The sequence below is a fragment of the Notothenia rossii genome (assembly GCF_949606895.1).
Source record: "Notothenia rossii genome assembly, chromosome: 6".
NCBI lineage: Eukaryota > Metazoa > Chordata > Actinopteri > Perciformes > Nototheniidae > Notothenia > Notothenia rossii.
Genome location: NC_136909.1, coordinates 33,058,314 through 33,074,632, shown reverse-complemented (window position 1 = coordinate 33,074,632; position 16,319 = coordinate 33,058,314). Strand labels below are relative to the sequence as shown.

The window sequence follows — 16,319 nt, the reverse complement described above, 5'->3', positions numbered from 1 at the left end:
GAAACTGCTCTGCTTGCTGACTTTTATTTGTTGATACGATACTTACTATAGGGATGACTACATCATTATTAAAGCTAATTAACTATAAATTCACTATAAGATCACCATAGCCAATTCTATAGTATTACTATAGTAATTTTCTATAGTGTGTTCCAAAAGACCATAGAAATAATATAGAAAGCACTATAGTGATACTACATAAAACTCAATAGTATAACTATAGTAATTTCCTATATTGGCCGAAAAACCATAGAAATACTACAGGAAACACTATAGTATAACTGTAACTTCACTATAAGATCACCATAGCCAACTCTATAGTAAGTAATTCTCTATAGTGTGTCCCAAAACACCTTAGAAATACTATAGCAGTTTTTTGTGGTATTTCTATAGTAATTCTTAATAGTAGCCTAATACTATAGTGTTTTTTCGTAAGAGGGTAGAATAGTCGATTCTTGTTCTGTGTTTTCTGTGATGCCTCTCACCCTCAGCCTTTCAGTTGCGCTCGCTGCTAAAGAGACGCGCTACCATGGAAACCAAACAATGGTGTAGCTATATTAAAGTCAGAGTGCAAACAGTTGTGACAAAATCTGATTTTGTCAGAAATCGGAAGAAATGGGGGAGACATGACCCCGGGAGGAAACCGGGAGAGGTTAATGCAATCGGGAGTCTCCCGCGAAAATCGGGAGGGTTGGCAAGTATCGGGGATCCCATTGACACCAGGCCATTTTTGGATCTTGGCTCGCTCCTATTTTGACTGTCCTTTGTCATAAGTGTCTTTCAAGTCCACTGCTGGAAATGTTATCAAACAGGGAGCATTATTGTATGCCTCTGATAAATATTTGTGAGATTAAGACCATAGAAACTAAAGATCAAAAGGTTCTACTACCTACATTTCCTCTAGTTTTCAGTATATTTAAATGATTTCATTTCAAGGGTTTCCCTGCCCTGAATTAATAATGTTGAGCAGAGCGCCCTCTTCTGGGGAAACGAAAATTATTTAATAATGTCTGGGAATTCTTATCAATATTATCAGAATTTGGCCTCACAGATTTGTATTTCTGTCATCTAAATTATAATGTAAAAGAAAAGCAATTTAGGTTCTTCGTGTTTGACAACAATATAATAAAGTTAGTTAAATAACTTCCATTGCCCAAGGAAGTATAATCCATTATTTTCCAAAGAAAGCCAAAACTTGATCCAAGAAATTAAAGCTTTGTTTTCTCTTCTTTTAATAATACTATGACCTCACAGATTTATCTTTTGACCTTTGGAAGGGCCCGACCCCTTGATTGACCCCTTAAACCTGGACTAAATAAACTGTTCATAAAGAAGTTCAAACTGGCTAATATTTATAGGTATCAGTTGTTTTTCAATACAATGCTTATAGTACATTTAGCTGCTCTAAATTATAAAACATAAATGAAGAAGTTACTTAATATATGGAAACAAATTCCTGAGGAACATTGTGTATTTTTGTAGAAAGCTCATCTTCATGTCATTGTGGAAACACATGATGCCTTCAGTTACTGTGATACAGGAGCTAGAACAACACTGATGATTAAAAACACAACACAGAAACAAACTCTAATTAGCTTTTTATTGTTTAAAAGTCAATTAAGCAGAAATACACAAAGAAAAACTTGATTCTCTATAAAATAAGGTTATACTAGCTTTGTAGGAATAGAATAATTTGTTAGAATTACTAATTGTAAAAATAAAAGACTCAGGGAGGTGAGTTGTGTGCATAGCTTGTTAACAACCTCCAGACAATGAGAAATATAAAGATTAAAAAGGGGAAAAAATATATAAATAAATGCTTTAAAACGAATACTAAAGGCTGTGGTGATGTAAACCCAATTTCAGACTATACAGTCAGTGACTCACCCCGAAAATTGTGAGAAACCACGTGATTAATAAACAAAAATACAAACAGGTGTAAAGAAAAGTGATTCAACTTGTATATAATGAGCTGGATTCAACCAGTGTAGAAGTGTGAAGAAGAATGAGAATCAGAATACCTTTATTAGTCCCACAGAGGGGAAATTTGCAAATAAGATGTGGAAGGTGGAAAACTAAAGCTTCACCGTAAAAAATATTGTGCTTTAGTATGTTTTCAGATGAAGAACAGAGTCTTAAAAGCCGATTTTCTTTGAAAACAAGGCCAAAATGATTATTTTATTTGTTTCGGATGCAATTAAGCAATGTTTCGATTTGTCGTTTGAAAGGAAACAAGTTGTAATAAAAGTTGTTTTTTTTAAAAAGCTTAAAAGACAATCATTTGCTGGTTTCAAAATGTGCTGATTATCCCTATTTTTGATTGTAGAATATCCTTAGTTGGAGCCAAATCTTGGCAAATAACATCTGTGTCATTCAACTAAATTCAAGTGGACTTAACCTGCATTTGAAAATAAAGACTTATTCCTTTTTTAATCTTTTTACAAAAGACATTTTTGGATTTTAAGACTCTTGAGAATAAAATGTTGTTCTTTATGTGGAAAAGTATCTGGAGTACAAACCCAAATGGAAAAACTCTTTGATAAAAAATAACCCATCAACCAGCCAGCTGTGTGTGTGTGTGTGTGTGTGTGTGTGTGTGTGTGTGTGTGTGTGTGTGTGTGTGTGTGTGTGTGTGTGTGTGTGTGTGTGTGTGTGTGTGTGTGTGTGTGTGTGTGTGTGTGTGTGTGTGTGTGTGTGTGTGTGTGTGTGTGTGTGTGTGTGTGTGTGTGATCTACACAACTTTAGTGTTTGTTCATCCGAAGACAGCTGTAAACAAACTAACTAAACATCCATGCGAACACCAAATGAGCACAGACTCGTTGCTCCACCAGGGGGCAACAAAGACTTTTAGAGTCTGCAGAAATCCCTCTTCATGGATTAAACTCTGTCTTTCAAAATAAAACCAGAACAGTTTGTACCACAAAACTGTGTTTCTCAGATCGACCTCACATTCAGTTTGAACTTCGGATGGCGAAGAGAACTAAATGATAAACAAGTCATCCTTCACGGAGATGGAGCAGCAACATGCAAGTGAGTATAGGCTGGGATTCCTCGGCACGTTACAACATAGAACACAATTAAAACAAAGAACAAGAAAAAAATATTTCTCTCCTCTCCATCACTAGCACTCACAGATTTCCTGGTGCTTCAGGATCATTCAAGAGAAACTTTACAGGCACAAAGTGGTTCCACTGCTTTCCCCCGATCAACAGGGAATAGCAACAACTAAAAAAAGACAAAAAAATAAGCGGTTCAGAGTTTTTGCATCTTTGTAGTGGTTTTCTAAACTTTTACTTTAAGCTTTAACAAAAATGACTTCTGATGAACATATCAACACTGCAAGTGTTGGGGGAAGAACACAGTTTATGACAGAAGAATAAATCAAGTAGTCAATTGGCCAGGTTTCTACCGTTGGAAAACAAACAAAGCAAATCAGAAAGTCACTCAGGGCTAGCCGGCAATGACTTCCTGTCTCTTTCAGCTCTAATGTAATGTCATTACTGTCACTTCGCACACACATGTTCAACACAGATGGTCTCTGGCAGTCAGTCTTAAAATATCCTTTTGAAATTAAATGTACCATAACCACCTAGACGTGGAAAGGTAAAGTGGATCGAGCTAAGTACGATGTAAACGTGTCAAAATAAATCTGTAAAAGAAATGGAATTGAGTAATGAATTTATAATGAAATTGGCTTGAATTTGACTGAAGTTGGACACCATGTGGATTTAACTCTAGTCTGTCCTATTCAATCATTTGTTTTTGAGCAGTGACATAATATTCTTGACAGTAACTGAAAAGGAAATGGCTTTAAACATTTTTACCTAAATTAACGCAGGCCCTGACAAGACACCAATATTTTTTGATCTAACATTATCAGCTTGAAAGCAGGCTCCATTTTAAACAGATAAGATACTAAAACTGAGCAGATGTTTGTTCTGTAGTGACTTTACATTGTTTAATTGACTAAATGATTCATACTCAAAGAATGAAATGAAATAGAGGAATGGCTCAAAGTAAGAACAAATATTTCAGAGTCTTACATTTTTAGAAATAAAAAAAAGTGTTTTTCGTTTTGTTGATTTGTATACTAACTGCATAAAAAGTATACGACAAATAAGTATACTGTACTTCAAGCAGTTGGTATTAAAAAGGGGAAATATCAGTCATCTCAGACGTAATTTTTAGCCGTTTCCCTCCTTTTACGCTACAGTTAGCATAGAGCATCAGTCAGAAAAATAAAACCAGGGACAAATGTATGATGTTACTGCCTGTATCTGTTATCACCTTACAGGTAAAACAGATTTACCATCAAGTGTTATCTCTTTAAATCTCCAGGCTTCTTTGGATATAAATCCCATCCAAAGTCTAGTTAGGTAAACACACCACAAGGCAGTACAAGAAAAACATTTGTGCAGAGAAACAGCTGAACGGAGTGCAGACAAACTTCACATAAAGTGCAAACTGACGAGGTTTCTCCCCCTCGCAGCATCAGACCGGCTGAAGCTCCGGGGAAACCAGCGAGACAGGAGACGAGACGATCCACCGCTCCTGCTCCAGGTCTAATGGATCTCTATCACCACAGGCTCGTACCCGCCGGCAGACACCCTGCAGACACCGAACACACAAGAACCAGAGTCAGAGTGTGTGTGTGGACAAGTTCATTAGTGTGTTTGATGTGCTGGAGGGTTATCACAGTTACATCACTTTAATCCTTACTTTAATTGGTACCATGGACATTTATGAACAGTTTATTGTGTAGTGGCAAACAGATCTCAGTCATAAAAAAAGGGGGTAGGCTTTCAAATTAAGTCTTTTTGAAAGATCTGAAACATTTCGTTTATTGCAAGTTTTTGTTTTTCCAAACTAATGCTTGAAAGTGAATATAGTTTGTTAAAGTCTGTTGATGTGGTCAATTTGTTTCCGTAAACCAGGAAGTTTATGTACTGCATTTCTTTGCAATTTGTTTGAATTGTACCCACCAAGGATAAGAGTGCCGGCTAAATAAATGCTATGTAAAAGTCAAGTCAAGTAAAATCTATAAATCATGAATTTGCCTCTAAAGGACTTCCGAATCGTCCCTAACCATCTATGACAGCCAATCATTACATTTATCACACTGTATTTGAGTCTAAAGCAAAGAGCTGCGCCAAGAACTGTAAACATTTAATCCAATCTTAGATCAGCAAAAAGTATTTAATCAGGAACAACCAAATTAAATTGAAAAGGACATATTATGCTCATTTTCAGGTTCAGATCAATAACATGCACAAAAACCTATAAAAACACATAACAGGGAAGGGAAAAGCACAATAGGGCCCCTTTAAACTAATTCTGACCAGATATGTGTTTCTAAACTTCAACACTTTTTAAAAACGTTATGGGGTTTTGCTCAAATTCTTGACAAGGAAACTGTTTAGCGCCACAAACTGACAACAATAGAAAATGTCTCTATAGCTAAAACTCCAATCTGGAAGGAAGAAACAAAGAGCGGAGGAAGTGTTTAAAAAAACCTCAATAATAGAAAGTCAACCGAGCTCTCACCTGTTCCCGAGCCTGATGCCGCTGAGCGCAGTCGTTCCGTCTCTGCTTACAAACAGTCGCAGGTTGCTGTCTGAAAGCCAGAGACACAGAAACACAGTGAGCTGCTGCTGAAGGAACCAGAAGGCATCGACCCGCAGACAAAACACAGAGCTGAGTGTGTGGGAACGAAACTCCATCCCACTCAGGGATTTTAGCCTTTGCAGACCATTTACATTCACAAAAACCTACTTTATATAAACACACTACAGGGAAGGGAAAACTCTAAAAAGCATAATAAGGCCCCATTAAATCTAGTTCTCTTTAGTGTGCACGGGCTGTAATCAACCCCTTTTAGCAGTATACAGTATAGCCACTGCTTTCCTAAAAAAAGGAACATTTGTTCTGGACTCCATCCTGCAGTTCCGCATACATGTACATATACAAACATAGTGGGACATTAAGAGACATACACATATCATCAGTGATACAACCTTTAAAGCAATCACTACTGAGATACAAATGTGCAGCTGTTGTTTTAAGTACTGTTTTTGTCCTTTTGAAACTCACAATAAAGGGAAAACATACAGAAAAGGTTGACACAGAGCTGCGCTATTGATGTTAGATTACTCCATAGTACCTTCAGTGTTGTTGACATCTGCAAAGTTTTGGCTTTGAACAATTTTCTCCACAATATCATCTGCGTCCATGCGGGTGTCGTTTACCCAAGAGGGGTGACTCTCCACCGAGTCCTGCTTCCTCCTGAACCAATACAGTAAATGAAAAATGCATGTGTAGTTAGAAGAGGCCAAACCATAGTACTCTCCTGAGCAGAGGACTTATGCACTGTACTCTGTGTTCGTACCTAGACGGCCTGTTGGGGAGTAAGATGGGCCGCGGAGGTCGAGGGGGTCTCTCCGGACGTCCGGCGTCCTTGTCGCCCTCTGCAGGGGTGTCAGCAGGGGAGGCCACGCCCCCAGAGGCGCTGCTTCCTGTCGAGGTGTTCCTGCGGTGTGTGAGGTCCGACAGGCTGGAGGAGCAGGAGTGCTCAGTGCTGTAACCTGCAGGGACACAGGCTTTTAACACAACGCTTTTATCCTCTTTACAGTGGCTTCTAGTCAGTTTAGAATAGATTTCATGGTTCTTTTGATTATTAACAGAGCACTCCATGGTGTAGTTCCGATCTTGTATCTCAGTATTTCCCTGCTGGCACTTTGATATGGTCAGGCAGAGGCCTTCAGTCTATTCCAGTCAGGACAGCTCTCGAGATAACGGGCTCTGGAACACCATGCCCAGGCTTATACTAGATTATATATCCTTTATTATTCCAAAATGGAATACAACAATATTTTATATATATATATATTTTTAGGTAGAATACAAAATAGCAGGCCAACCTACCACTAACAAATATAAACATAGAATATTGTATTGCGTACGTTATTGCAAAGGGAAAACTGAGCGTAGTCCAATTAAGAAATAAAATAAAAACATAAGAAACTACAAAGCTTTGAGCGATTTATTTTATTTTAAAGAGGACATACTGTATAATGCTCATCTTCAGGTTCATAAATGTATTCTGTGCCTCTACTGTGACATGTTTATATGATTTAATACAAGCTACATGTGACTACATAGAAAACCTAGGGACATGAGTACTCAAAACAATGTATATAGTTTGCAGGTGAACTACTCCTTTAAATGACACTTATTACGCCATGGACACTATTAGCTACATTTATTCTCTTTTCATAAAAAAAGAACACGATTGAGTACACATTTTGATTGTAATTCTGGCTACTTTCTATTTTATATACAGTATCTTATCTTGACTCTTTTCCTTATGCACCAAAACACTAAGACAAATTCCCATATAGGATATATATAGTGCACTTAACACTGGAATGTATGCTTTTCAGTAGCCTTAAGGGTTCCCCACGTGACATAAATATAATCATCTGTCAACAGGTTCGCCAAATAGACATGTGTGGACCATGTGACCATGCATTATCACCCAGTGGGATAAGCGCAAATGAAGGGTTCCAGAAATTGTGTATAGGACACAAAGTGACAGCAAGAGACCTTTAGGCGATTGTCATCACTCTTTCTCTACCAATGTACCTGTATCTCTACATTTAAAAGTGCAACAACAGAAAATGCCATGACAATGGTAGATTTAAAGAGGACATATTTTGCCCTTTTTCAGGTTCATATTTGAATTGTGTGCCTCTACTGAGAATGTTTACATGCTTTAATGTCCCACCCCTAAGCCTATCATGTAAAACGTATTGGAGCGCTAGCCAATAGAAGTGATGTCAAATAGAAGGGATGTCACTATGTTATGTAAGTAAACAAAGAGTCCAATGGAGGCGTTTCAGGCGGGGGGAATGTGTGTGAGAGAAACTCCCTCAGGGGATTTTAGCCTTTGCAGACCATTTACAAGCACAAAAACCTATATAACACACTACAGGAAAGGGAAAAGCCCCAAAAGCATAACAAGGCCTCTTTAAATCTAAGCTCAAAATGCTTTTATTGCACTGCCTGCCTACCCTAGTTTGACTTGATTATGGGTTATGTGCTATTAAAAGTATAATTAAGTATAATATTATTATTAAAAAGAAATCAGATGAGACCTTAAAAATATTACAGATTATCAACGCGATATTTTGGCGAGGTTACTTCCTACAGGAGTATTGGAAACTACAGGTCTTGTATAATAAAGAGTTTAATCCCCCACAAAAAAGGGCTACATGAGACATTTGTTAGTGAGTCTTGTACCTGAGATTTTGCTGTGCTGGCTGGCATAGCTGGAGTTACGAGAGTGACCAGAGAGAAAACCTTCTGCAGGGCCGGAGTGGCTGGCTTCTGATTCATTAAGGAGACCTGAAGGCACCAAAACAAGAAAAAACAAAATGGTTACCACCTCACATATATTTATTTCATGTCAAAATGTTTATTTAGTTGCTTCCTCTGCAGGATCAGACATCAAGCAGTCTTTGTTTACTTCTGTTTCTGTAAATGCAAACTGTTTTTCCGCAACTGCAATTGTAAACTACCTTTTGTTGAAATAAAACCTGTTGTTTTTCAAGTATTTTATTTCAAAATGAAGAAGTCTTAAACATTGCCAGCAAGGACAATGATTCTTTTTTTGTTTACTTCTTCCAGGAAGTTATGTTTCTGATTGAAAAACTCTTATCGCTGAGGGGCTTAGCCAAGATCTAAGACTCAAGACTGTGTCAGATGTTTTTGTACTACTTCTTACTTCTTTGTCTTTTTGACACCATTTTACTGAGATTTACCTTTTACTACCACAGTTTGGGAACCAATGGTTTAAGATAAACGTGTAGTTTAAGGACCAGATTCAAAATGTAACCTGGTCTCGGAGTACAATACAGACTAAAATAATCCTCTTTAAATGTTTCAGCTGAGACCTGAGCTGTACCTGAGCTGATGATGGAGGGTCGAGGCTTGGAGGCTCGGCCCAGAGAGACCCCCCCAGCAGGCCCGGGCTCGGCCGTTCCCTCCCCCTTACAGTCCAGCTGCAGGGTGTGCTCTTGTCCCGGGATGGAGATGGATTTGGCTGCGCAGGGAGGCCTGCAGGAAAAAAGTAAACACAAGTTATCAGTCTGGAAAAGATTAAATGAGCACAGAGCTGCTTAGCTTGGCAGCCTCTTCACATTCATTGGATTGCCTGCGGGGGAACTGAGTCATTGCAGCAATAAAGGACGGACGAGTGGAAATATGATGTTCAACAATCTGGTTAAAAGGTAAAAAATGTCCTTAAAACACAAGGAAACCAATTATAATGTATGCAGAACTCCATCAACAGAAAAACAATGTAACTTTACAGATTCACTATTACAAATATCTTCAGTTAATCAAGTGGAGAATGTATGGCTTGGTTTAAATTGATCAGCTTTAATTCAGTGTTACTAACTTTTCCATTGTTAATGTTTCCAACAACAACAGAGGGAAAAGAACCCACACAACCTTGGCGTATAAAGTTAACAAAGCTACAATAAAGTACCCTGAAATGAGTGGGTATAGAAAGAACTGTAATTAAGATACAACTGCATATTAATGTATATACAAACACAATACTTCTACACACTTCTAATACTGCAGTTCCAGTCTGATCTCCATCAGATAACAATGTTAAAATGGTAAGCAAACTAATATTGAGAGCAACAGGCTGATGTGATAGACGCTCTGTGATGAACTTTGTGTACTATACATTGAGAAATGACTGAGACATGAATAAAGCACATCGTATATCTCAAACTCTTTCAAATACTCACGTCTTAAAACACGGATCTCCAGACAGGAGGGTCATCCCAATGATCACCTTTAAAAAAGAAATACAAATACATTTTACCACACAATTTAATTTCAGTTCCTATTGATTAACCTATATGTTTGCTATTAAGAAGAGTCAAAGTGCATGTTTTGACCCAAATGTCTGTTAAGGAACTGTAAAAGTGTGGAGTGCTTTCCCAGTAAGCTCACTGACGTACGAGTTAACAGTATGTCTTCCAGAGGAATGAGATGACAGAGTTACTCGTGACTGTCTTGGCTTTGTTTTACAGCGCAGTGTACCCTGACGGCCTCTGGGTGGTGCTGCAGAGAGAATGATCCAGAAGCTCCTTTACCCACAGAGACATTAAACTGTTCAGCTGTGTGTGAAGATGACTGCTTTTCGTTTGGTGTTGATGTTGACTTTTGGGTTTAGATGTCTTCAAAGTGATTTTATTTTGTTTAGCCAATAGTCAAAAAGCACTAAATCATTTAGCAAACATGGGGCCCTATTTTCCCATTTGTAAGGAGGATTTCCCAACAACCCGAGATTAAGGTTTTGTCTCCTTTAGATCGGTAAAGACATTGGACTTATTGTGGTGAGGAGGAAGTGCAGTAGCTTTATTATTCTTTATTTAATCTTTTTTTTTTTCTTAGGTCATCTTTACGAAAAATACATCCTAATAGTTGCATCCCAAGTTATTAGTATTCTAAAATGTTAACTTTAGAATATATATAAAATCCTAAGTTTATATTTTTAGAGAGATTGTGTTTATATTAAAGAACCTTTTTACTTATAGAGTGGTGCAGGGATGACGTTTTTAGCCGGAATTAAGCTGCGCATGGGTTCCCTCGAGAAAAAAGCAATGGGATTTCTCCATATGATTTGGGAAAATAGTTCGAAATAAGGTCTGTGGAAAACGAACCTGTTAGATAAATTCACGTTTTGTTCAGCCGGATAATATCTACATGTCTACACTACTTTTGTCATTTTCAAATCATAGATCTAGTCGCCAGAAGCAAAATGCTAACGTTATGCTATAAACGAACTACAGCAGGGTCGCTGCTTCAACGTCACGCCATCTTAAGATCCATATTCAAAAATACAGATTCAAAATTGTACAAGTTGAAGCTTTTGTTTTAACAGTTTGCAGGAGGCAGGTACTTGCTTTCAAGCAGAACAGGGCAAACAAACTTAGCAGGAGTGTTTACGTGTTCGGTGTAATGACGTACAACGTCCTCAACTTCTGTAGTCCTATTCAGCCACTTGTTAACAACCATCGTTTTTCAGACACGTAAACTCTTCAGAAATCACCAGTGGGGTCACTGCTGATGTATTTAATGTCGTAGAACAAAACGTGATCTTTCTCTTAAATTTGTGTCAACCACAGACCTTATTTCAAGGTATTTTCCAAAATCCTATGGAGAAATCCCATTGACTGAGACGAGGGAACCGGTAGTGGTAAAATGCTAACTCACTTCCGGGTTTTAGGACTCGTCACTGCACCACTCTATTCTGTGTATTTAGAGTGTGCATCATTTAGACACCCACTGTTTGTTTGTCCTTTGGACAGAAACACCAAAGCACTTAAACAGAAGTCACCAGGTTGACATGACAAAGAGCCTATTGATCCTCTACCTTTCCAATCAGGTCCCTTCTGATTAAACTCGTGGAGTGGAAGCAATCAATGAAAAGGTCAAAGGTCAAAGTGTCAGAGTTAATGATTTAGCTTGCGTCAGGCATTAAATTTACGACACAATAAAATTCCTGTTTCTACAGTGAGGGAACAGCCTTTTTGTCTTTTTTTGTCCCAGAACACCCTTCTCCTTGCCTTCAATATAGAGTTGTCCTGCCGTGTGTTCTTGGTGTCGTATCCTTCCAGCAGACAGCAGCGCACGGTGGAGCCAGAACCCGCAAACTCTGCCATGTTGAGGTCTGTGAAGCCCAGCTGAGTGAAAAAGTAGAAAAAACAAGTTAATTCTAGATTCACTAATGGACGGGTTCATTGGCATTTTATTTTTGGCATGAGAGATCTCTGTGGCACCCATCATTTACTAAATGACCGTCGTTAAAAAAAGTCACAAGCATCTGAAGTCTTTATATGACAGGGTTTAGAAACCACATGTCACTCTTAACAGACATCAAACCTATATTTTTGTTGAATTGATGAAGAGAATTACATGTTACATTTAAAAAAAAAAGGTAGCTGGTTATATTCTCTGGATATACAGCCAGTGGGAAAATCATGAAAGGAAGGCCAGAGCAACACTGATGATAGTATCACATTTGGGAACGACTCCTTGGAATCTATGGCACACCTAAACAGTGTGCACTCTGGAAAGGTATTAGGACGGCCTCTCCCTGCATGATGCAGTCTGTTTGTAATATTTTTCTCCATTTACCCTCCCAAAAATCAAAAGATTCAGAACCTTGTTTGAAAATAAATGGGAAAATAGTCACAGAGAAAGGGGGAGTTAGGACGAGCTGTGACGGCACAAAAAGCTGAGCAAAAACAACTTTATATGGTCTATAATTGTGGTTTCTTACTAAATAAATAAAACAATTCAGTAAAGAGGAAAGAGGCCCTATTATTGTAATTTCCTAGATTTGTGTAAATTGTGTTAACCAGTTAAGCCCCAAGCCTGTTTGTTAAGGTCTCAGGCTCGAAAATGACATTCCCAGAACAAATGACAATAACTTCCCTTTTAAAAAGGGGAAAATTAATCCCAGTAGTATTATATATTATTACTCAAAGTAATGATAAACCTGTGAGTTGGATGTAGAAAAGTCAGAATCAATATAGAATTTTTTTATTTTAAAGTAAATTCAGATTGAACACAGTAAAACATTTTAAATGATAGTGTCCATCCAAAAAACAAACCATTACTTATAGTGAAAACCACCCTTGAAGGATGGGATAGTAGACTAAAAGCTTTAGGAATCCAAACGATAACATATATTAAGTACCCTGTATCAAGATTGATGCAAAACAAGTGACATTTGAACTTTTTAGAGAGATTTAGAAGAAAAAAAGCCACTTCTGGGGTAATTTGGGTGCATTTTCCATTAGAGCCAATAGAATCGAGGGGAAGTTCCTAAAATCCATCTAAACATTACCCATTGGTGAATGAGTGAAGCGCAGTCAGAATGCCCAAAACCGGAAGCTGTCATACACTCTCGTAGCTATCATAGCAGCTATATATGAAAACTCTGTTTTTTGCCATAAATATGAAGATGGATTATCAGTAATCATTTCAAAGTGACAGACACATTGGATTAACCATTGGATTAACTTTCAGCAGCGTTTTATGCGTTATATTGCCATTGAACACAACCTTTGATCAGAAAACAGCAAAGGTAAGACTTATTTTCCATTTTGGTCCCGTAAAGCTACGTTGTGTGATGTCTGGGTTTGCTTCCCCTGCCGCGAGTTTTGATGATATCTTGTTTGTGCAGATCCGATAAGTAATAAAGTATTTCTACCATGAATTCTGTGCTAAGTTTCGCTCAGGGCTAATTCAGAGGCTTGTTATTACCCTTGTGTTTTGTTTAGCGAAAAATGGTTAATATTGTCTGATAGCTGAGTTTCTTCCCGTTAAGTGGGTATGACACATTCATAGTTTGTTAAATGTTAAGAAGCCCTCAGACGCTGTTTCTTGCAAGATGTTGCATGGGGCTTAATGTTTATACAAGATTCTTAATAATATTAAGCTATCTTTGGCTCTTTACTTGGTGTAACAATGAAACTTTCCCCTCTGTGGGATGAATAAAGGTATTCTGATTCTGAAACCGGCATTAGAGATCCAGATTTAGAAGGTAACACTGAAATGGACCCTACATGCCTACATGACTGTACCTTTAAAAATAACCTCACAGCTTCTTGCCGTGTGGAAACTGCCTTTGTCTGAAGCTCATTTGGGATGTTATTTTAAATTAACTACAATTTACAGCTCCTCTCAATCTAAATGTTCCCATGCTTCATTCTCCAGGTTTCCCTTTTATTGAGGAGCTTCTGTTTTCATAGGTGTGTATTTAAAAGGAAGCCAACTTCTAAAGAGGGAAGCTGGGTATATATTTAGCAAAAAGGAAACCTAAATGGAGAATAGGGAAAACAGAGGAAACGGTTCCTGTCCGGCAACAACGTCCACGGATCAACAAAAGTTTATCGCCTTGAGGGGTTTGACCTCGTAATTTCATTGCACGAGACGTGACTCATTTGGTAGGAGCTCTTACAGTTACGGTTAGAGAAGTGTTGGCAGGATGTTCTGCAGATTCCGGGCAAAAGTGAACGTCGGGAGGATGCATTTTCTATTTATTGTCAAGCTCTGCCCTAGCAGGGCTTGACAATAAATCAAAAATGCGTACTCCCTACCAGTGCAGCGAGAAATGCTAATATTTACACAATGTGGCATTAAGGTTTACACGGAGCTCATCGGCAACTTCATGAATGTGAGACACAAGCTCTTACCTTCGTATATGCTTTTCCTCCTTTGAGTTCCTGCGGGGAAAACAGGAAGACAGTAATGAACCTGGTGATCCAACTGATCCAACTTCATATTACAGTGGCCTCCAATTACAGGGATCCCAAAGAGAGAGTAAAAAATTACAGACTGAGACCACACTCAGGGTGCCTCAGAGCATGGCATCGACGCGCCGTTCACATGGGAGATTTCAGCATCACTGAAATATCCTGGATCCTGGATATACCTCAGACTCAAAAAGTCTGTACATTTATTTTGGTTGCATCTAGTTTGTTGGTGGATGCAGTTCTTCAGGGCTGGGTATCGGTACAAGAGTTGGTTCTATATTGGTAAAGGGTCATTTATGCCTTTACAGTATTCCCACGTGCCACGCAACAAGTTTGAATCATTTGATTCTTTTTTTGGGGCAAAAGCCATTTCAATAGGGAAGAACAGCCGATTCAAAATGTTTGAACAGTAGTGTGAATCATTAATAGCTCCAGACAACCTTTTAATTACTTCTAGATCAGTGATCAATTATATTTGCAGTTAAGAGCATGGCAGTACTGGGGATTCCTGCAACTGTACCTGTTGTTAAATGACTCAAACTAACATAAACATTATCAGACATAGTGGTTCATAAAAATAGCTTATTTGTTGGTTAATCTCTTTTGTAATTCAGTACTGCTCCATGCCAAATCTTGTTAATGAATGGCTCAGATGATTATCACCTGACTACCTTTAAGTCAAAACTAATTAAAATCATAGTTTTTTTATAAACACTGATTGACCTGTTGTATAAAAGTCGTACCTTCCTGACTGACAACCTGCAGACAGAGGGATCCAGGACTCCGGTATGGGGGTTTGCGCTCATTTTGGACACAAAGGTGAACCTCTTCCTCCAGCGAACACAGTTCTCTCGAACCTCCTGTCTGTGAAGAAAAGACACACAGCAGGGGCATAAATCTCTGCGATTTACAATTTATGTACTGCACATTTCCATGAATGACTTATTTCGAAAAGCCTTTCCATTTTTGCTTACTCCTCGCTTCTAGAGTTGCAGACTTTATTCAATAAAAGTATGATTTATTGTTATATTTGCTGAGGCAATACAACTGAAAATGACACTGATGTCAAAGCAACCATAAATTATGTATTTATGCATATACCAGGACTTACTTCCTGACATGTAGGTCAAACCCAAACGTTCTCAAGGCTCGGAAAACACATAATTCTGATTTGTTATACTCAGACTTCAGAACAGCACATTCTTTACAGTTATGTTATCCCAGTCTCATAGCCTCATGACCAGTGTGCCCAACGAGGATCAGATTTGTCAGAGCAACACTGAGAAAACATGTTGTGAGCAAGTTTTTCCAAAACGACTGAATAACAGAGTGGATTCCCATGACTAATGACACCGGGTACATTTTCTTATTTCAGGAACTTAACTGATTATTTCATTGATTTTGAGGATAGGGGCAGCGTTTCGCAGTGAACTGGTGACATTTTAAACTGGTAGAGTTTTCAGGATTTCCCCTCCTCCTTTACTGATAAGAAAGCTGTCAAAGAAACCATGTGATGGTCAAAAGATTTCTGTGAAAACACAGAAAATGCCAGTGGAAAACCTTGAAGTATCCATACATCCTGGTTAAAGGCTGGGAACACAGCAGTAGGAGTGAAAACAGACCTGGTCACCGATCTTTTTGTTTCTGAAAACAAAGGCTGAAGAAAAAGTCATAGAAACACCAAAACATGGAGCAAGAGGGCAATGAATGTTGACTTGTTGTTTATTACGGTATATCACTTGTGGCATGTGTTGTGTTGCCAGAACAAGATTTCTGTACAAATGCAGCCCCACATTGTAATCTGTAAATTAGGCTTGGAGTTGAAAACAAATGTACAATAATTAGAGGATGGGATCAACAAAAAACATATCCTTTAACTATTTTTGATAACTCCAGATGTTCTTAGTCTAACATTTATGAATTAAAATGAAAACAAAGTGCAGCTGAGGCTAAAGGGAATGTCAACGCAATTGCGTG

At 38.2% G+C, this 16,319-nt stretch overlaps 1 protein-coding gene across 1 annotated transcript in view; it reads right to left on the bottom strand.

Moving 5' to 3' along the window:
• Positions 1–1,586: 1,586 nt before the first annotated feature.
• eeig1a (estrogen-induced osteoclastogenesis regulator 1a) overlaps positions 1,587–16,319 on the bottom strand; it is a 32,748-nt gene continuing 18,015 nt past the window's right edge. The window contains exons 3-12 of the mRNA XM_079690203.1: positions 15,086–15,206; positions 14,283–14,312; positions 11,646–11,762; positions 9,819–9,865; positions 8,963–9,114; positions 8,299–8,403; positions 6,386–6,581; positions 6,161–6,282; positions 5,545–5,614; positions 1,587–4,608 (exon numbers count right to left, since the gene is read on the bottom strand). Coding sequence (XP_079546329.1) covers positions 4,563–4,608; positions 5,545–5,614; positions 6,161–6,282; positions 6,386–6,581; positions 8,299–8,403; positions 8,963–9,114; positions 9,819–9,865; positions 11,646–11,762; positions 14,283–14,312; positions 15,086–15,206 — 1,006 coding nt within the window. The 3' untranslated portion in view covers positions 1,587–4,562. The remainder of the gene's footprint in view (positions 4,609–5,544; positions 5,615–6,160; positions 6,283–6,385; positions 6,582–8,298; positions 8,404–8,962; positions 9,115–9,818; positions 9,866–11,645; positions 11,763–14,282; positions 14,313–15,085; positions 15,207–16,319) is intronic.